Raw genomic sequence first — 19,446 nt, forward strand, 5'->3', positions numbered from 1 at the left:
AATTGATTCACCATTCCCATGAAGCTACGTAATTCTGTGATGTTGGTCGGAGCAGGAAATTCTGTAATCGCCTTCACTTTATCAGGATCTACAGATATTCCGTCCTTGGATATAATGAATCCAACAAATTTGACTTCGCTTTTTGCGAATCTTGTCTTTTTACGGTTCAGCGTAATTTTATTTTCACGACACCGCTGCAGCAAACTCAGTACTCGATGGACGTGTGACTTGAACTCTGCGGAATGAACGAGGATATCGTCAACGACTTTTGCGACATCCTGGAGCCCTCGCAGTGCTTCGTCCCCTCTGCGACAGTATTCATCTCCCGTTGAAACTAAGCCCATTGGTGCGCGCAGAAATTTGAATTTTCCCCAAGGAGTCATGAACGTAGTGAGCAATTGAGAGTCCTTCTCTAGCGGGAGCTGCCAGTATCCGTGTGTTGCATCAAACGTGCTCATGTACGTCGTGTTGTTCGGTATCTGCGCGACAGCTTCCTTTGCTGTCACCAAAGGGTATCCCGGACGTTTCACGAACTTATTCAATTTGGTCAAGTCAACACATAAACGTATACCTCCACCGGGTTTCTGCACCAGTACCATCGGATGGCACCACTCTGTGGGCGAGGTGACCGGTTCTATAATACCCTTGACTATCATCTCGTCGATTAGTTTTTTCGCATCTTCCCTTTGAGGAAACGGAACCGCCCGTGCAGCGTGTATGGTATAGGCTTCAAAATTTTCTTTGACATGTATCTTCATATCAGCACCCGTCATGGGCGACAGCTTGACATCGTTTGAAAAAACGTCTTCAAAATGCTGGAATATACGTTGCTCGATTCGACAGATCTCAGCCATGTCCGGTTCTGTAGGTATATCACCGATAACCTCACGTAACATGTCTCGTTTATCGGTAACTACTTGTTTAGCAATAGGTAATGGATCCGGATAATTTGCCGGAAGATTTCCCAGCTCCTTGCAAACATACCACGCAAGCATCGCTCCTTCGCAATCATTACAGATGAGAACTTCGAGAATCACCTTTCTACCGCCGTATTCCATCTTCAAAACAACATATCCTACGCATTTCATCGGTTGTAAATTAACAGCGAGGACAGCGTCGCAAGGCGGCTTGGAATAATCAGCACGTTTCAATCCGATCGACATGATCCACTCTTCGCACGCAATTGAAATTTCCGCTCCACTGTCAGGCAACACGGCATGCCGTCCCAAATTACGATCTCGAACATCATACACAGTAATAAATACCGATGGTGGTGCTCTTCCAACGACACGCCCCGATAGATTGTAGCATGTTATCACCATATTCTTCGGCAAGTTTGTTGCTTGGCACATTCGAGAGAAATGTCCACTCTTTTTACAAGAGAAGCATATTGCCTCTTCTGCTGGGCATCTAGCGGCTTCTGCATGAGGTAACCCACAATTCCGACATGTGTTCGCCTCTTTGCTCGCTGTGTTCTTGCTCCTTATGACTTTGCTCACAGTATGCCCATTCCATTCTGAACTTGCAGTCGCCAAGGCTTGGTCACCTATGGATGCCGATTCCATAGTACGACATATGTCCACAGCTTCCTTCAAACTGGGAAAGGATTTGGTTTGCATCAGACGTTTCCTCACTTCTCCTGATATGACGCCTGAAATAATGCGTGTTGTTAGACGCGTTTCAAAACAATGCTTGCAAAGTTCGGAATTATTGGCAATCTTCCTCAGATCCATATAAAATGAGTCAAAGCTTTCGCCAGCTCGTTGTTTGCGTTCTTCAAACTGCACTCTATCAAGAGCAACATTCCGCTGATCTCTCAAGTATTTATAGATTCGTTCTAGAATATCTTTGACCGTCAGATCGGTTTGCTCGGAGTATTGTGGATAAATCACGTGGATAAGTGTGTCCAGTAATTTAGGGGAAAAGAATCCTTTAAGGTGGGATACTTGTTCGCCGTTGGGTAAACTCGTTAGTCTCATAACTGTTGCATAATCCGCCCATAATTGCTCCCACCCTCGAAAGTCTTTTATGTCTATATCTGCCTCAAGTCTTGGTGGTTTATTTGGAGACACGTGACTGGATGTTTTCTCCGAACGTTCCGAGTTAAGCTTCAGTTGCCCCAAAAGAGATGCAATGACATCTTTGTGATCAGCTTCCATGCGCTGCAGCACCTCTTTGTGGTGATCTTCCAATCTCTTCAACTCAACTTCCCTTTGTTTTTCGCGTTTCTCTGATTCTCCAATCAAGTGTTCGAGCAGTTCCTCCATTTGTTTTCCTCTCGTAGCCATCCATGATAATTTGTGTGGCCTTTCTTTTAGATAGATCCTGCCGACAACGCCATGTAATGTATTAACTTGAGACTTTATTCATGCGAACATAACAGAAGGTCCTGACGTGCAGGGCAACAGAAAACGAATGACTACCGTCGTTTACTCGACGCAGTGCAACACAATTCAGTAATTGTAATCAAGTAATATTAATGTCTAATCACGATACACATCACTAAGATTCGCCGTTTGCATTCAAATCTTTACTTTATTTTATATTCTCCAATGTCAATTTTACCGTGAAATTGTGGCCTTCAAGCCATCTGCTGACATCCCTATGTCAAGCGCGTTAGCTATAGTTCGTTTTCGATGACGGCTAACAGCTGATCGCTTGATCAGTCTATACCTTAATATATTTCACGCTAAATTCGGTGTTTTTACACAAGACTCGGCCCTTATCAGCCTGACAATTATCCATTGATCTAACCGTGCACGGAAGGAAAGCGCACTCTTACCCTTTCCCCAACGTACTTCGATAAAAAATGAAAGGCTGACGTATAAGCGAGGATAAGGACGCCTTGTTATACAAATACACTTTTACACTGCTGGTGCCAGGGGACAGTGTCTCTAGTGCGACCGAAATTGGGTAACGTGATCCGAACCATGCGGGCTACTGCAAACGGTGTCTCGATATTACCCGATGGTCGACATTGCTCAACTCGATTTGACTGGTTTATATTCCAATACACCTTTTTCCGTAGTAGTAACCACTAGTGAACTTGTAAAATTCCTATGAAAAATCGCTTATTATCAACTTTGCTGCAGTGATTAGGCTCGTTGCGTTAGATGTGCTCACGATTCTTACGCTCTCATTCTGGGTATTCCAGATTTCAATGAACTCGTCGTTGAACATTTTTCAACTATGAAATCACGCCGCGCGCAATAGGCCTACTGATACGAACGTTAAAATGTGCAGGTATGAACTACTGTACTTGATATTTTCTCTCTAATAATTTGAAATGCGTAATCTTTGTTAAGCATGCCCATGGCCATGCCATGCCTAATGTCTATACCCCATACAAATTGTGTGTAACCATCACGAAGTCACATTTTCACGTCGCAATACACTATTGTGACGTCATTTGGACAATTAAAATCGCGTACACCCCTTGCCCCACCACACGATATTGTCACGAGCCGCCACTGTCATTTTTGAAGACCCCTAATGAACAGGGGTGTACGAGTTTTGAGCAAACGTTAAAAGGGTGTACCACGTCGAAAAAGGTTGAAGAGCACTGTTCTATCAAATGTGACTCCCAAATTATTCGCTTTATCTTCAAATCTCAATGGAATCCACCAAAATCTAGCGTATGATGGCGAATTTTAATTCTTTTGGTGAACATCACTGCAAATGACTTGTCAGTAGAGATCTTGAAACCCCACTCGGAGCACCCTTTGTGTATCACGTATAATGATTTTTTAACTACGTCAGTTATTGACAACTCACTATCCCATACTGCACAGTCGTCAGCAAAGAGACAATATCCCACATGCAATAAGGGTGCCAAATCATTTATCATTACTGCAAAGAGGATGGGGCTTAAAGAACTTCCTTGAGATTTTGCAGCATTTCATAATTTATGGAATCACGCCCAGGATAAAAGATTTTCAGACTCTGTAGTGCCTCCCTAAGTTCCGACATCTGAAACGGCACATTGATTGGATCGTCGAGATTCACATTGAAAGGTAGACACGATGTAATATGTCGGTCATGTTGACACTTGAAAAGGAGGAAATTCGAAGTGTAGTTATCGGATCTGCTTATGGTAGCGCAGTGCTCACCTATTATTTCTGCTTTTGACGTGTCTTCGGTGTGGTCAAATTCATTTACTCGCATATGAAGAATTTGCTGAAGCGCTCTTGTACCAGCGATGCTACGACTAACCCGCCATGCGCGATTTAAACGTGCTTTATTATTCAGCAAGGAACAGAAAGACTCCCAGCAAAAACGTTTTGCTTCGAGTATAGTTCTTCTGCTTGCGGACCTGTCCTTTTTGAAGTTTGGAACGTGTTATATCAAAGGTGCGCTTCATTCGTAAATATGTTGCTCTTTTCCTACGAATCATTCTGTCACATTCGGGACTCCACCAAGGGACAGATTTCTCGTCCATATTCTTTGTCTATGGTATAGATCGAATCGCTGCTGTCGTTATGCACTTTGTCAGAATAGTATTTGCAGACTCAACATGATGTTGATCGGACGAAACTATCATTTCATCTGCAATTCGAGAGGACTTCGTCCAATTGGCTTACTTGAGAGACCACGATGGTGGTCGATAAAAATAAGTTATCGCCGAGTTTGTCATATACTTCGTGAATGCTACGAAATGATGACTTCCTAGCAGCGACGAAGATATTTCAGTTTGGCATCTCGCGGCTATATCTTTGATAGCGAGTGTTAAATCTAGCAATGATCAACGATCAGTGACGTGCGGTCCAATGAGGCAGGTGAGGCGGTGCGTCCGTCACCTGTCGCCGGGGCGAATAAATGAAAATTGCGAAAACCCTCCATGAGTCGATTATCATTGATATTTTATATCGATATTCAGAAATAGGTAAATTTGAATTTTTTTCACACAACATCAACCATTTTCATAATTATTATTCATAATCACAGCGAGAAAGGAGAGCTGCGGCACAGGTGAGGCACGGGCGGGTGGTGCCTCATCTGCGACAATGCAATTCATCATTAAGAGCTCGGCAGAGCATGGCAGAGCCGAGACTCGAACCAGTCACCAATGCTGTCGTGACTGCAGTGCTTAACCAACTGCGCCACCTCGCTTTGCCAAGCAACTAAGCTACACTACAAATATTATTAATTTTGTTAAGCAGCGTTTGATTACATTCATATCAATTTTACAAAACCATACGACGGATTTACTCAGACACGATATCATGGTATAATTCCAAATATTGCAATACTTTGTGACTGCATCGCGAACATGCATATTGAGATTTTATTCCTTTATGCAACTGAAATGTTATTTGCAAATCATGTATAATTTCATCTGTATCAGGGGTGGCCGACCTTTTCGGTCAAAGGGCCACATAAGATTTATAAACCATTGCTCGGGCCACTGGAATATTGATTACCATTTCTTTAGTCGTCAGAAAGGAGTAAACAGGTAACATTGACAGGTAACTATATTACTACGCTTCAAAACTGATATGATTTGTGTCATGAAAACTCCGTCTGCAACTGTGCAGTGTACAGCAGGGTTGTTCAAAAATAATTTTTTTCAAATTTCACCCGCTTCGTGAAAGTAAATTGTCAGGTTACCTAAAAAAACGCCACACACCAATTTTGGGTTAATTCCAACCAGTAATGGCGGTGCAACCTTAAATGTAAATTTCAAACATTTTTGAATTTATAGTAATTACGGTGAAAAATGTCAACATTTCGATACGACCAAATATCGTGTTCCAGGCATGCCTGATGAGTAAGCGATGCTTTATCACGGGTTTACGTCTTGATACTGGATTGCGATGGAGTTGAGATAATGAAATTGCTAATTTATGAAAAAATAATTTTACACTGATTTGCTGAAAATGAGTCAACGAAATTAAAGTTCTCTCGTCAAAAAGTTGATGATATATATTAGCAAATACTTTTGAGGGTGAAATCGGGTACCATGAAGGAAAAATGATCTGACGCACAGGTAAAATACAGCAAACTTTATTTCTGGGTTATTATCGAGAGCCGACGGTATATTTTGTCGTGCCGATGTAGATTTGATGACGATTCACAATGCGTTATGATATTTGCTTATATGTATCGTAGTCAGCTCGCGCCCACCAACAATGGTATGACGATTTGGCTGATTTTTACACAATGCGTTATGATATTTGCTTATATGTATCGTAGTCAGCTCGCGCCCACCAACAATGGTATGACGATTTGGCTGATTTTTACACAATGCGTTATGATATTTGCTTATATGTACTGTAGTGAGCTCACGCCAACCAACAATGGTATGTATGAGGTATTTCATGTTACCAGTTGGTGGAAAATAATGATGAGATATTTTCCTAATATCAATAAATCTTCTGAACCACTTCATATCATCCACGAGATTTGGTGGTGAAAAAAGACCCGATAAAAGAAAGAGCTCGTAAGGAATGGGAAGAGCTAGAACCAGTCACGGCACGAAGATCAACATTGGAAATGTACTGTGACATTGGGCACGAGGCCGAGGTAGATGTCAGTTCAAGAGATCGTAACTGCGCGTGATTCGGCATCCTCCTATATGTTCATCACATCGCATGGTGCCTTGCCGCATTGTACATTGTGTGTGTCTTCATCGAATGAAGGTATAATTTTTGATGACACTAGTCAACGGAATGAATTTATTTTCGGCAGAACATCTAGAAGCCGTCTCTGGGGTTTTCAAGGTTGCTGATTACGAACATCACATTAATTCTGCCAGATTGACTCTGGACAAAAAGATATCTATACCCCTAAAAAGCTTAGAATCACTGTATTTACCCTTCAATATTTCACTTGGTAGGAAGAAAATCTTAGATTTTTCTACTTTCATACAGTACTCATACAGTACATAAATAGATGATAGACTATGATGAACACTCATATCGTTCTCAGTTATTCCATCAATACTATCATCACCTAATGCGAGAACTTTGTTAAAAAAGCATTTTGTCAAGCATCAAAATTGTACTTTTGCGCAATGGAAATAAATTTTTTCTGTACCAATTGGTCATTCTATCACAATGAAAGAGGAGTATAAAGCTTTCAAGTTTGTCCTGGAAAGCTTAACTAAAATACTCATATTCGTCTCATCTCTTTTCACTTACAAATGGATAATTTTTTCTAGAATTGCCGAAGTGGTAGTATCCATATCAAACGAGAAGCTTAAATTTTAAATCTTCTATGGATGTCAGATTCAAATACGGACTACGGATTACAATTTCATATTAAGGCAGGTGTATTAAGACAGGCTGTAGTTGAGATAACTTTTTGGAAGATCACTAACTACCCGACTATACGAATAGTTGGTCCAAAAATTTGCATCTGCATATGGAAACCTTGGAGCAAACATGAGCATTAAATCTCCCTTCCTGTCCAGTCATCATGATATATTTTTCTATTAAAATGGTTGATTAAAGGGAATAGAACGGGGAACGGTTCCACCAATACATCAAAACAACAAAACAAGATATACGTGCAGATGCGACGAACATATTATGGCAGACTATTGCCGGAACCTTTCGAAAAACTGCACTAAATTGCCTAAAACCTAAAATAGCAGCATTAACAACTCTGCTTTAAGATAAGTTAACAATATTATATTCCAACTGATTATTTTGAATTTAAAATTGGTGGTAGACATAAAACTGATTCACTTGATACAACGTTATTTTAGTATTTGAGTAAATACTTATAAACATGATTGAAGTTTATTTATGTACATATTATCCGCGAAAGTCTCCAATTATGGTAAATCTAATACCCCGAAATATAATTCTATTGATATGTCTTGATTTGAAATAGTCTTCAGCGTGTAAAAGAAAATAACTTTATAGTAGGTCTACGGCAGATCCTTTTTTTTTGTCTAGTCCAGGGGCTCTGAAAGGACGGGCCATGGCCCACTGGTGGGCCACAAGAGCATTTGAGGTGGGCCACAGAGCTATTTTGAAAATTTTAGAAATAATGTAAGTTCATTAATATTTGTTGTGTTAATCGCTAAAATATATTCATATTAGTTGATTATACGTAGGCTACATGAAGCTTTTCATCCGACTATGATAAGACGTAGTAGTAGGCCTATACGTATGGAGTCAGCATTTCAAGTCGAAAATGGGGGCAGAAACGGCGGCTTTTTCCACTGGCTATGGCTAACAGCAACTAAAATAATCTGGCGTATATAATACCTGGAAGGTAATGCTGAAGGAACCAAGTGTTCCGGCAGGGTAATAATGTCGTTTGCCGTTGAAAAATGTGTGCAATAAAATCGGAATGAAGTGTAATTGATGTATAGATTTACTGTACTTCTGCAGGTCGTATTATTGTAAGTTAAAAATGGCCATAATTGCAAATTATTAGCAACTTCTGTTCGAGGTTTATTGCACCACTGCAACGAATAGTAATGGATTGTGGATTCAGCGGAGCGCAATAATGTTTAGAGTCTGCTTAAAATGTCATGCCTGGAAATCAATGTACATAATGTAAGAGTCACATGAATTGATAGTATCACTGGATTGAATGTTCCGACAGCGCAAGTTCATTGGGTTCACTACGTGACATTGTACATTTTACAGAATGTCTTTCTCCACTCGCCTGTAGTACACCATTCAACAATGCAATGTTTGGAGCTGGCCCCGAATGATTATAGGCTACTATTCCCTCAATAGCGGAACTAAAATCCCAATCACACAGTGTATGCAGGAATTCGATCATTGTGTTTCGCAAAGCAAATGGAGCAGCGGACGATCATAAAATACTCATTAGTAGGGCAATTTTTTTTTTTGACCTGAAAAACGAATAATTTTGAACTAAAAAATCTAAATTTTGACCTTTTTTGACCTAAAACAATGAAATTTGACCAAATATTGACCTCACGTATGCAAATTAGGTGTTTTCGCATATAATGTAAAATTGTACTGCTTATCTTCATTTCTGGTTGAAACTGTCTGTCCTTACAAAGTAGATTGGCCTGAAAAAAACGTTTTTAACTCAAAAACTGAAAGATTTGTACATGAAAAACTAGTATTTTATCGAAATCTGGTCCTATGAAGAATTCCAGTAGTTACATTACGTATTCTGGTGGAAATAATTAAAATTTGTTGTAGTACAACGAAAGATCCTTTCCTTCATTCTCGGGTGGAAAGTGTCTGTCCTTAATACGTAGCTTGCCAAGAACGGAGAAAGAACGTTCAACAGCAGCATTTCTTGGCTGACAACACTCAAGTTGTGTGCACACTGCTGGTGACAAACCGTGTTGCTTCATTCTGACAATGTTGTCTATATCACAAATTTTCAGCTTGCGCTTTTTGATATAAGAACCATGCAATGTCCAGGCTGTCTTGCTTCAGCTAGGATATTGCAGTATGTTGACCATAAAACCATGTCACCATTTGTTCCATTGGACCATTTATGATTCACAATGAGCAGACGATAGTCCGTTTACAACGGTAGGCCTATAAAGTAGGCTACAAGCTTTAATATATCAAATGATAAGTTAACCGACAGCGCAAAATCTACGATACAAACGAAATGCAGAGGTCAAAAAATGTTTGACTTTGTAAACGATTTTGACAAATTTCGACCTAACGCTACAATTTGGACCTAAGTTTGACTTTTTTTGACCTGTCCGAAAAAAATTGCCCTACTCATTAGTGTTAGCATATGATCTACCAGAGCCGTAACTGCCGCACCCCAACACCCAATTGGGGGAGCTAGAAGGGGTCCAGAAAGATTATTTCATTGGTCGTTTGTTAGAAGATATACTTTCAACTTGAAAATGTTTGTCGCGCTTCGGGTCTCGCGACTTCATGCCACGAGATGTTCATATTTTTATTTCATCACTAAATTGCGCCTGCGTGCTACTCAGCCAGCCACGACACACCATAATTAGGAAAATCGACAAGCAGCACGTGCCGTGCGGTCGGCGCGCGTTCACCTATAACTGTATCGTAGTTGTCGTTAGGGTTAGAGAGAATAACCATATTTTGTGCAACTAATTCTGGACACATTTTACCGCCCACCGGCGGACTATCTCATGGCCTAATTTTGTAGCTGATTACGCTCAACATCTTCATGAACTCCGAAATGAAGACAAACGAGCCCCATGTTTCGAGTCAAAATTTTCAGTAAATGATGGTTCTTTTTATCAATTATCACACAATAAAATGAATGAGTGTGACACTAAATCACGCGCACCGCGAAGAAAAATTTCAAGTGGCATGAATCAAGATTCGACACCAAGACATATCGTACAAAGTTGTTTGGGTTTCGTGAATCCAGCGGACTACCTGTCTAAACACAAAGAATCTATAGAATTCGCTCCAAGGTCGTTGCTAAGAGAGGCCAACGAAGTAGAGAGAACAGTGTATCTCTTTTGATGATTTTCACACTGAATCAGTAGTGATCGACCGCGTCATCGGAGAAACGAAGCCTGACAAGACACTGCACGCATCCGAAAACACATACGCAAAGGCTATATTGCAAAGAAAGACTCGTCACTGGATATGTTTGCATAATTCATCGCTCAGATTACGTTATCTAATGGCCTAATGCTTAAGCAAGATAAAATTATACTACCCACGGCTTTGTGGGCATTAAGAATTGACATTAGGTCGTCGGCGCGCGTTCACCTATATTTGCATATTTTTTCATCGCAGTTGCCATTGTGGGCATTACTTTTATATATATATATATATTCCACAATATTTTTTACATCGTATGCTTAATCTATATTCAAAATAAAGTCGATATGACATGGATTCATTTAAGTTTGGAGGGATTAAATGGCTTAAGCACGCAGTCACTAGGCCGAGGTCGGACCTGATTTGTGGAACAGTATCTCGACGGCTATCGTCGAGTATGTCCGCATCCAAGTAAAAAATACAAACAATTGCTACCCTGAAAGTGAAATTCTATTCCGAATAGACAATTTCATGCGTCACCGAATAAATAGAAGTTTGCTAACCTGAAAAAGATGGACATGGATCTATTTGCCCTGTTCGGGTCTACATATATTTTTGACCTTGAACATTAACGAGACACAATTGCGTTCCAATATAAATGATGTTCACGTGCAGTCTATACTAAGGGTTAACAGCTTATGTTTCCCAAGGATGGATCGTATATGACCTATGCTCAGTATTTCAAAAACACGCTTCAATCAATTACCGATATCTTGAGTTGTACTGGGGGCTTTGGAGCAGCCGTAAATTTGCATTGCTCCAGCTCCGGAGCATTATTCTGTCATACATTAAATCCGGCTCCAGTTCTGGAGTCGCATTATCACCACTGTTCCGGCTCCAACAACGGCTCCGGCTCTGAAAACCATCGAAGGTGTCCGTCTATATCAGGGGATGGACAACCCACAGCCTGCGGGCCATATGTAGCCCTCGAGATGGTTTGAGCAGCCCACGAGCTAATTTCCCCGTTATATCATCAAAATTGAATTGCTCAGATTATGAACCTGCAAGGCCAACCAAAAATCTGATTAGTTTGGCCGCGACACTTGGGATGTTTGTGACTAAAATATCAGTTTCGACGCATTGGCGGATCCAGGGTCCAGTCACATTTTCAGTAAATCGACGTATATTACAATAAACTAAAATGGCAGTAAAATTTTTATTCACGCTTCGCATAATCAATTGTCTCACGATTTCAATTTTGTAGCCTACCCGCACCTGAAATTGAAAAAAACGCTTGAATCAGCCGATTGACTCTATATATATTCGTAATTAAGAGAGGAAGTCTTTTCGCGTTTGTGCTCGCAGAAAGATCGTCGGCGATGAAATGTAGGCACAAAATGATTGTCGTATATTAGCGGAAATCTTCGATATCGATATGGCCAGATCCCGAATAATCCTGTCTTTGCAAACTGAACCCAGCGGGGGTATACAGTCGACCCGAAATATACCCAAGTAATAATAATAATAACTTCAAACATTTTACGCGCCTAGCGCGGTTCCTGGGCAGTGCACTCGTTCGTCACTTTCATCTGGACCTTTAGCCGATAAGGTTTGCCAAGCCTGGTCTATAAAAATTACTTATTTAACAGTGGGTTAGTTATCTATAGTAATCTAGAGTCTGTCAGCCATTAGTAACATCGGACGCAGGCACGCAGCAACGAAAACATAGTTTCCGCCGTACCGGCTTGTGACGACATAGTGAATACACATTGACATAGTCAATTTTCAATCACATCAAAGTTGCAATAGAACGCACTTTACCCTGTGAAATTGCTGTGTACCGCATTCAAATTCAGATGCGGCGTTTAACACTGGCACTGTACTCGTTGACATCAAGCCATAAAGCTAAATTCAATTTTCAAATGCGCGATTAGTATTCAACTGTAACTGTAGCAAGAGCAATATGGGAGGATATAACGACGTGATCAATAGAAATTCGATTTGTACCAAAGGGCTAATGGTTTGACGTTCGATATTGGTGCACTCGTTGAGTGTCCATCCGGTGTCGATCAAGTTTATATGAATATAATATTTTCCAGTTGAAACAAATCGAATAATCGAATTAGGCACTGTGCCATGCACATTACGTCATGCCCATAACGAATTGAACTATGCAGTATGCACATTGTACATTTACAAGTCACAGTGCGCGATAATGCGGGAGTACTAGAGTATCAAGCAGACATCAAGAATCAAGGGGCAGTCTGGTTTGATTGCTAGAAAAAGCTTCACACTCACATTGTTTGTCTCCAACGACCACACTGGGCGTCCAACGCAATTCCTCAAGATGTGATGATCAGCTATTAACCAGACGAGATAATCCAGGATTTCCAGCGTTGACCCAAAAGCAACTATGAATTTACTATACAGCATGCTCCATAGATGATATGGGTAAAATTTCGAATCCATTGAGCAACCTCTAAACATCATTGAATATCCACAAAATTTTATATAGTGTGTTTTTTACCAAAAAGGAACATCGTGGCAGGGTCAGACCAACAACTTTTCAAAATTCGTTTTTTAAGGACCACCGTAATGTACATAGTCCAGGTACAGCGAATGCATTGACTTCGAGTACTGGGTGACTTAAAATTGACTTGAATATTTCCTTCGAATCACCAGTCACTACACATTTCTGAAACGCTGAGTCATGTCACTTTTGCAAAATGTCTCATCTCTAATCAAGTTATATGAAAAAGTTTGCTCGAATCCGCCCAACATTTCGTACCTATATTACAAGACGCTCACTCCCATATATTTACTGTGAAAAAGCGTCAACGGGATCACCATGGTTGCGAAGTTACTGAGCACTTCCACACACAGAGAAACGTGATGTCATTTGTCATCATACGTGATGTCCAGTTGCAGTCCAGGCACTATTCCTCATCCACGAGTCACTGGCCTGTGAACCTACCATCTGAACGAACCAACCAGGGGCTACTGTGAAACCATAGCCGGTTGATTTTAACATCGAATCTGCTTCATAGCGCGAGGCCGTTCACAATTCCATTTGTGTGCCTTGGAATCAACTTTTATCAAAATACACCAACCAAAACTCTGTCAACAAAAGGAGTTCGTGTACCACCTAAAAATAGTACATTGAACGCTCTCTCATTCGAAATTTCATGCTGGTGACGTCATATTTTGTGATACGATTGTTGATATACGATGTTCTTTCCAATTCTCTACTAGTTGCTGACGATTACCCCTGACGAGTGTCAGCCGAAAATATTCGGGTTCATTTCAATATGAATATACTATTTAATTCATAAATAAGCAATAGCAAATATATCGGTTATGATGTATACAATTCTGAATAAATATTTCATAGAGATGGATCGGATGAGCCACCGTATGCCACGAAGGATGATGGTTATATGAGGCTTTGTAGAGGGAAAAGTACAAGCCGAGCAGCACTTTGTCTTCTTCCCGTGGACCTTGAAAAAGACAGGGATGGATTGTGCAGGGACGGTGAGTATGGATCAGTTAGGCTGCCAGAAATGATCCTTATCGCTCTGATGCAAAGCTACTATCGTCTTCAATGTAGACTGTAGAACGATAATGATCCTAATTTTATTTTCAAGTGTACGACGTTACAGTAGTATAATTGCCGGCTCGTGAGGCATAAAATAACGGAAGTCAAGAATGTTGCATTTCGAAGTCAGAAACGCAGCATTTTGAGCTAGTTAGCGGTCGAAAATCGGCCTATGGAGCTTCAGAAAAGCGTCATTGTGTTGCTTCATGGACGCACATTGTGTATTTCGTCGAACTAATTACATTCACTGTTAGAAAAATCCGTAAATTTACACCTTTTTGAGCAGTAAACGAGTTTACATACGTGGACGCAAGGAAATTTACTGTTCTTTACGCTGTATTCAATTACGGACATGAGATCGTAACTCGATTCACCGAAACAATCCGTAAATTATTTCATTTGTCACATGTATGGGCGGGCATTTCTTGTGGTCAAGAAAGAAAGATTTTGATAAAATTGTAATTCCATATACAGTAGGGTTACGCAAACGCGTAGAGTGCTACGATCTTGCCAGTACGGTTTTAGTAGGGCGTGTCAGAGATTGCTGAAAATCAGCATATTGAAAATAGGCATTTAATAGAAATAGGAATTCAATATCGCATCAATCAATAGGTTCATATTGACATAATTTCAGTAGGCCAGCCGTTCCAACACCAAGTAGGCTTCAGAATAGAATGTAATGTGGGACATCGATTTTAAGGCTTATCGTCATCTTCAACTTTAATAACAACAGGAACTATTCAGGCGGGAAGCCAGCGATAGTCCTTTTGTTCAAAATTCCTGGGGATTAGCGATGAAGATTGAGGTTAGGAATCACCAGAGTGGAAACAGCGGTCGTTTTCAGCGAAAGGTTACGCGTGTGACAGAAGGGTTTCTTTCCCAGAATAAGGAACTAAATGGAAGGTTGCTCGTGACGATTGGAGTATTCGCCAGGATTGATTGAAAAACGGAGAAATTTTAGTTCACGCAGCTCAAGTACCGCACCGCGAATTTAGGATTGGGCGTTTGTTAGCCTGGGATTAAAACGAAACTCGTGCTGGTGGCGCGGCATATTTGGTGGTATTCCACAAACAAACGGAAGCGGATTTGAGATGCCCTGTGAGAATTTGTGGAATGAAACTCCCGTCAAGGCGTCAACATCTGCTGTTTTGTCACTTGAAAGGCCATATTCGATCTGGAATTATAGTTTAATGTCCGCGCATTTTGCAGCGGTTCTTAAAGGTATGCTGTGGTTTCGTTGTTTTCGAGCCACGTTAGCCGAAATCATACCGTTATTGAACACCATCAAAATATGGTTCTGCTTACTATGGTACTGAAAATGCGTTGAATAGTTCAATTGCTGACGACCGGGTGCTTGATACCAATGCTGTGAAGTGTAAACGGAGCTATGAATCGGGGAATTATTATATCACTTGTGGTGTTCGCATCGGCAGTCGTCACGATTCACTTGCGAGCCAACTATATAATAGAGTGGAAAATCAACGGCGAAAGAATAAATCGAAGGACCAGAATATGAACAATTCAAGTGTTAATAAAATAAAAAAGAATGATGTGCAAGAATACGGCTGCATTAATTGGTCGCCCCCTATACTAATAATCTGAAAGAATTAGAAATAGACCAGCAATGGCTGCTCGAAGAAATCAGGAAAACCGTACGAGACACTGGAAGAGCGAGATCATTGATGACAACAACTTATCCGCTGGAGCGATCAATAATCAGTGAACGTGCGTCGGTATCCGCAATTAGGATTAAGTGGCTCATCCTGTTTGAAGATCAGTATATGGTTGCGCTTGCGCATTATTCCAAGCTTACTGGTAGGGTTGATGGAAAGGAACACACCATTCGCATGATGGACGGTAACTGGTGCCTCATTCAAAAGTAAGTATAAATAGCTATCCCTATATTTTGATATAGATAATGCTTAGTCACTATATATCTCGATTGTGATTACATAGTCTGTCGCCGAGAAAAGCTCCTCAAAATTAGTTGCGTTTCAATATTGAGTTGTGAATGTTTGCAGACAACTATCTTCACTTCACTGTCATATTACATTTTATAAAAGGTGCCCGTTCTCTTTGCAGGGCGTTGAAAAACGTGAAGTCACTGAAGGTTGTCACCACGATGGAAAGAGTTTCGACAATATGCAAAATGCTTCAATCACAATCATATACGGCCACTAGTCTATTGGCATGCTGGAGTTATATTCTGGCGAATGGTAAGCAAAAAGCCTTTTTTTAGATGTTAGCCTATACCAGGATTTGTGCGTTAATTCCCCTTGTGTGCCTTCTTGTCCTTCTTGTCCATTCCTCAATTCATGAAAGGACATTCCTAGTCCAAATCTTATAATGTTGTTCAGGACTTCGGAAATGTTCAACGTCCAGTAACCTTGGTAGCTTTTGTACTATAGGCTATGTATCGTATACTTTGATATATGGTACAATCAATGTTTCAAAGCTTCAAAAAATATAAATTAGTATCGAAACTATAATTCTCGTTGATAAATCAACTTTCAGTGGAGGGACGCGTATACTTTCAGTACACGAAAAAATGTCTTCTACTCGACTCAAATCATTAGAATTAATACTTGATTAAGATTCGAGTAGTCGAATCAATGTGCCTTGCTCCAGCAATCGAACAAGTCCAAGTGATGTCGATGAAGGTGTGCTTTAATAACGAATAATCCATATCTGTTTTCAGGAAAGTGTTCAAGAAGACTTTGTGGAGGAGGCTCCATACCATTCGTTCTTGATCGCATTCGGTAAGTCATTGTTTAGATTGCAATGCAATAGTTTTGGAAGTGACATTTTATGCCTATGATTACATAAACACGTTAGCGACACGCGTTATATAATTTTAGGAATTAGCGTCGAAAGTTGGTGTAGCCAGTTGGCCAAATCTACATGAGTAGTGAGCACTCATATAAAAGAGGAATTATTTACCATCATAGGCGCCGACTTTTATTTTTTTACGAGAGTCATGCGACGTCATAATTTTTCCTTATCGATGACGTCACTGTCGCCCGGAAACGCACTTCACTACATGCCGCTGGGGTACTTGCAGTGTTAATCCTATTTTGCCCTGCACTCATTATTATCAAACCAAGTAGTCGAGTTATTAAATGGAGTCTTGAAACGGTACGATCATTCAAAAGTGTAACTGCGCTACCAGTCCGTCCGACGGAATGCATCGAACAAAACTCACAATTTAAGTCACTGAGAATTTGGCAACTTTATTTGATAACTTTATGACTTGAAATTGACTCGTGAATTAGGCCCCGAGTCACGAGTCAGTTCAACTTTCTGATACGTCAAGTTATTTTAGCAAATTGACACGAGTCAAGTCGAATCGTACGAAAAAGGTGACTCGAGTCAAGTCATGACTCGAGTCATTCCAACACTGGTTTACCATAAACACCTCTAAATTGGATAATTTATTAGGATGCTGATGTGACTATAATACCCGTGCATTTTTAGGCTCGACTGTCCACTCTACAGAAAAGTTTCCGGTAACCGCCGAAAAATCGATCATTTATTCGACGGAATCCTTCTACTCTGCAGTAGCTTATTTCTTCGTCTACTTCTATGTCTTCAATATGGAGTACCCAGAAGAAGCAACAGCAAAGGTTCATGCAAAGGTGAGCTATGAGCGAGAGTGAGACCACAATTGAAACAGATTATACTGAATTTATTTGATAATAATTATGCACCTAGACTCCCCGAAACAGTGCTGATCTCGACTATGCCTACCTTCCATGCTTTACAAGACGACAACTTCTATCTTTAATTCTTGTCCCAAGCAGTCTCTGATGCTACTCGAGTAGAAGTAATCAATTACCTAATTGATGCATCCCATAACCACTAAAATACTTGTGTAGAAGTGCTTCGTAGTGCTTCGCCAACCCGAGGGCCCCGTGAGAGTGACCAGACACGGTGTAATTTTCTAAATTGGCCAACCCTGGTCAAAGTAAATCAGGGATGGCCAAACCGTGGCACGCCAGAAGAATTTGAGTGGCGCACGAAGTAATTCTCGAAGTTAGTTATAATTTCAAAAAATATATTACCCAGGTAATTTATTGTGAACTTGCAAGGCCAACCAAAAATTGATCAGCCTGACTGTGAAATACAGGATGTTGATGACTAAAATATCAATATAATCAATCCAGTCATTGCCAAGCCAAATGAGCCCAGCGCGATATGGAGATGACCCACAATATTTCAAGTGCCATTATTATTGACCGAAGTCCGAATTCATTCATTACCTTGAGAAATTTTCGCGCTTGCCGCGACTATGTACTCTGTATTTTAATAACACAATTGTTATCGATTTTGATGCGCTGTAATATTAGTGTCGTTTTCACCGTTACCTCATCTGGTTCGCTCTTCATTGGACGACTACTGAATGGTCATCAATATTGACGTGGCCTGCGCAATGGTTCGTAAATCTTATGCGGCCCATAGGCTGAAAACTTGGCCACCCCTGTTATAAGTCGTCCTAGAATACACCATTACTCACAGCTGGCAATCTTTGATTCTATTTCCTTGTTAGTAATATCTATTTCATTTACAGGTACTTTGCTGGGATAGCAGAGCAAGGCTCAAAAGTCATCTAAAAGAAGACAAACTGACGTTTACCCTAAAGTGATCAAGTTTGCAAAGTTGCTGAAAAAAGCTCCATGAATACATCAATAAATGCTTCGACGCTGCAATTGATGATTAGTGTGGGCTCGTGGCCAGGTCTGGGGTCGAGGAAATTGTCTGTGGATTTACCAGCGAATCAGGCAACATATATGCGGTGATTCCGTATTGCGCCAAAGAGTCGTATTAAGTTTTACAAATTGGCAGTAAATTTACTAGGAAACAGTATTAATCCTACTGCTATTAGCCGTAATTTCATTTACCTTCTGGAAGCAGTTTTTAGTTTTACAATAGGCAGTAAATTTACTAGCAAACCAGTAATAGATCTTACTGCTATTGCAGTAAATTTACTAGCAAACAAGTAATAAATCTTACTGCTGTAACACCGTAATTTGATTGACTTTCTAGAAGCAGTAATTACATTTACAAATTGCAGTAAAACTGCTGCCTGCTATTTGAGCAGTAAATTTACTGGTATTTTTTTAACAGTGTTGTATATCGTGCATATGGTTGATTTTCCACGATCGGTTTTGAAAACAGGTGTTTTTAATGTGTAGTGACTTACATATTCCGCTGGGACAAATGACTATGGTATCCTGTCGAGTCCAAAAAATACCTGTGGTAATTGTTATACGGGGAATCAACGTTTGACAAGCTGCATGTATAGGATTAACCATGCACGCGTTAAAATGCACGGCCCTTGCGCTAAGTAGACATGATAAATTTACAATCGCTTAACACCGAACTGACTCTGTATGACAAAATTATTACGCGGGGATATACAAT

The 19,446-nt window shown here is 40.4% G+C and overlaps 2 protein-coding genes across 2 annotated transcripts in view; both read left to right on the top strand.

Moving 5' to 3' along the window:
- Window positions 1-11,947: 11,947 nt before the first annotated feature.
- LOC145434853 (serine protease ndl-like) overlaps window positions 11,948-19,446 on the top strand; it is a 119,024-nt gene continuing 111,525 nt past the window's right edge. Inside the window, exon 1 of the mRNA XM_080312093.1 lies at window positions 11,948-13,961. Within this exon, the coding sequence (XP_080168219.1) occupies window positions 13,868-13,961 (94 nt within the window). The 5' untranslated portion in view covers window positions 11,948-13,867. The remainder of the gene's footprint in view (window positions 13,962-19,446) is intronic.
- LOC145435765 (uncharacterized) lies at window positions 14,850-18,731 on the top strand. Its single transcript, XM_080313043.1, has 6 exons — window positions 14,850-15,758; window positions 15,799-15,904; window positions 16,108-16,241; window positions 16,724-16,784; window positions 17,500-17,660; window positions 18,593-18,731. The coding sequence occupies exons 2-6, from the start codon at window positions 15,807-15,809 to the stop codon at window positions 18,607-18,609; spliced, it is 471 nt and encodes a 156-aa protein (XP_080169169.1). The 5' UTR covers window positions 14,850-15,758; window positions 15,799-15,806; the 3' UTR covers window positions 18,610-18,731.

This window comes from Botryllus schlosseri, chromosome 3 (assembly GCF_051294905.1).
Source record: "Botryllus schlosseri isolate E-star chromosome 3, Bs_hap1, whole genome shotgun sequence".
NCBI classification, from domain to species: domain Eukaryota; kingdom Metazoa; phylum Chordata; class Ascidiacea; order Stolidobranchia; family Styelidae; genus Botryllus; species Botryllus schlosseri.

What these genes read in the sequence shown, in the direction of transcription:
- LOC145435765 (XM_080313043.1), top strand. Translation starts at nt 15,807, where the DNA reads ATGGTTGCGCTTGCGCATTATTCCAAGCTTACTGGTAGGGTTGATGGA. An exon ending in AACTGGTGCCTCATTCAAAA is followed by an intron (nt 15,905 to 16,107) that starts GTAAGTATAAAT and finishes TTCTCTTTGCAG; the next exon opens with GGCGTTGAAAAACGTGAAGT. An exon ending in TTCGTTCTTGATCGCATTCG is followed by an intron (nt 16,785 to 17,499) that starts GTAAGTCATTGT and finishes GTGCATTTTTAG; the next exon opens with GCTCGACTGTCCACTCTACA.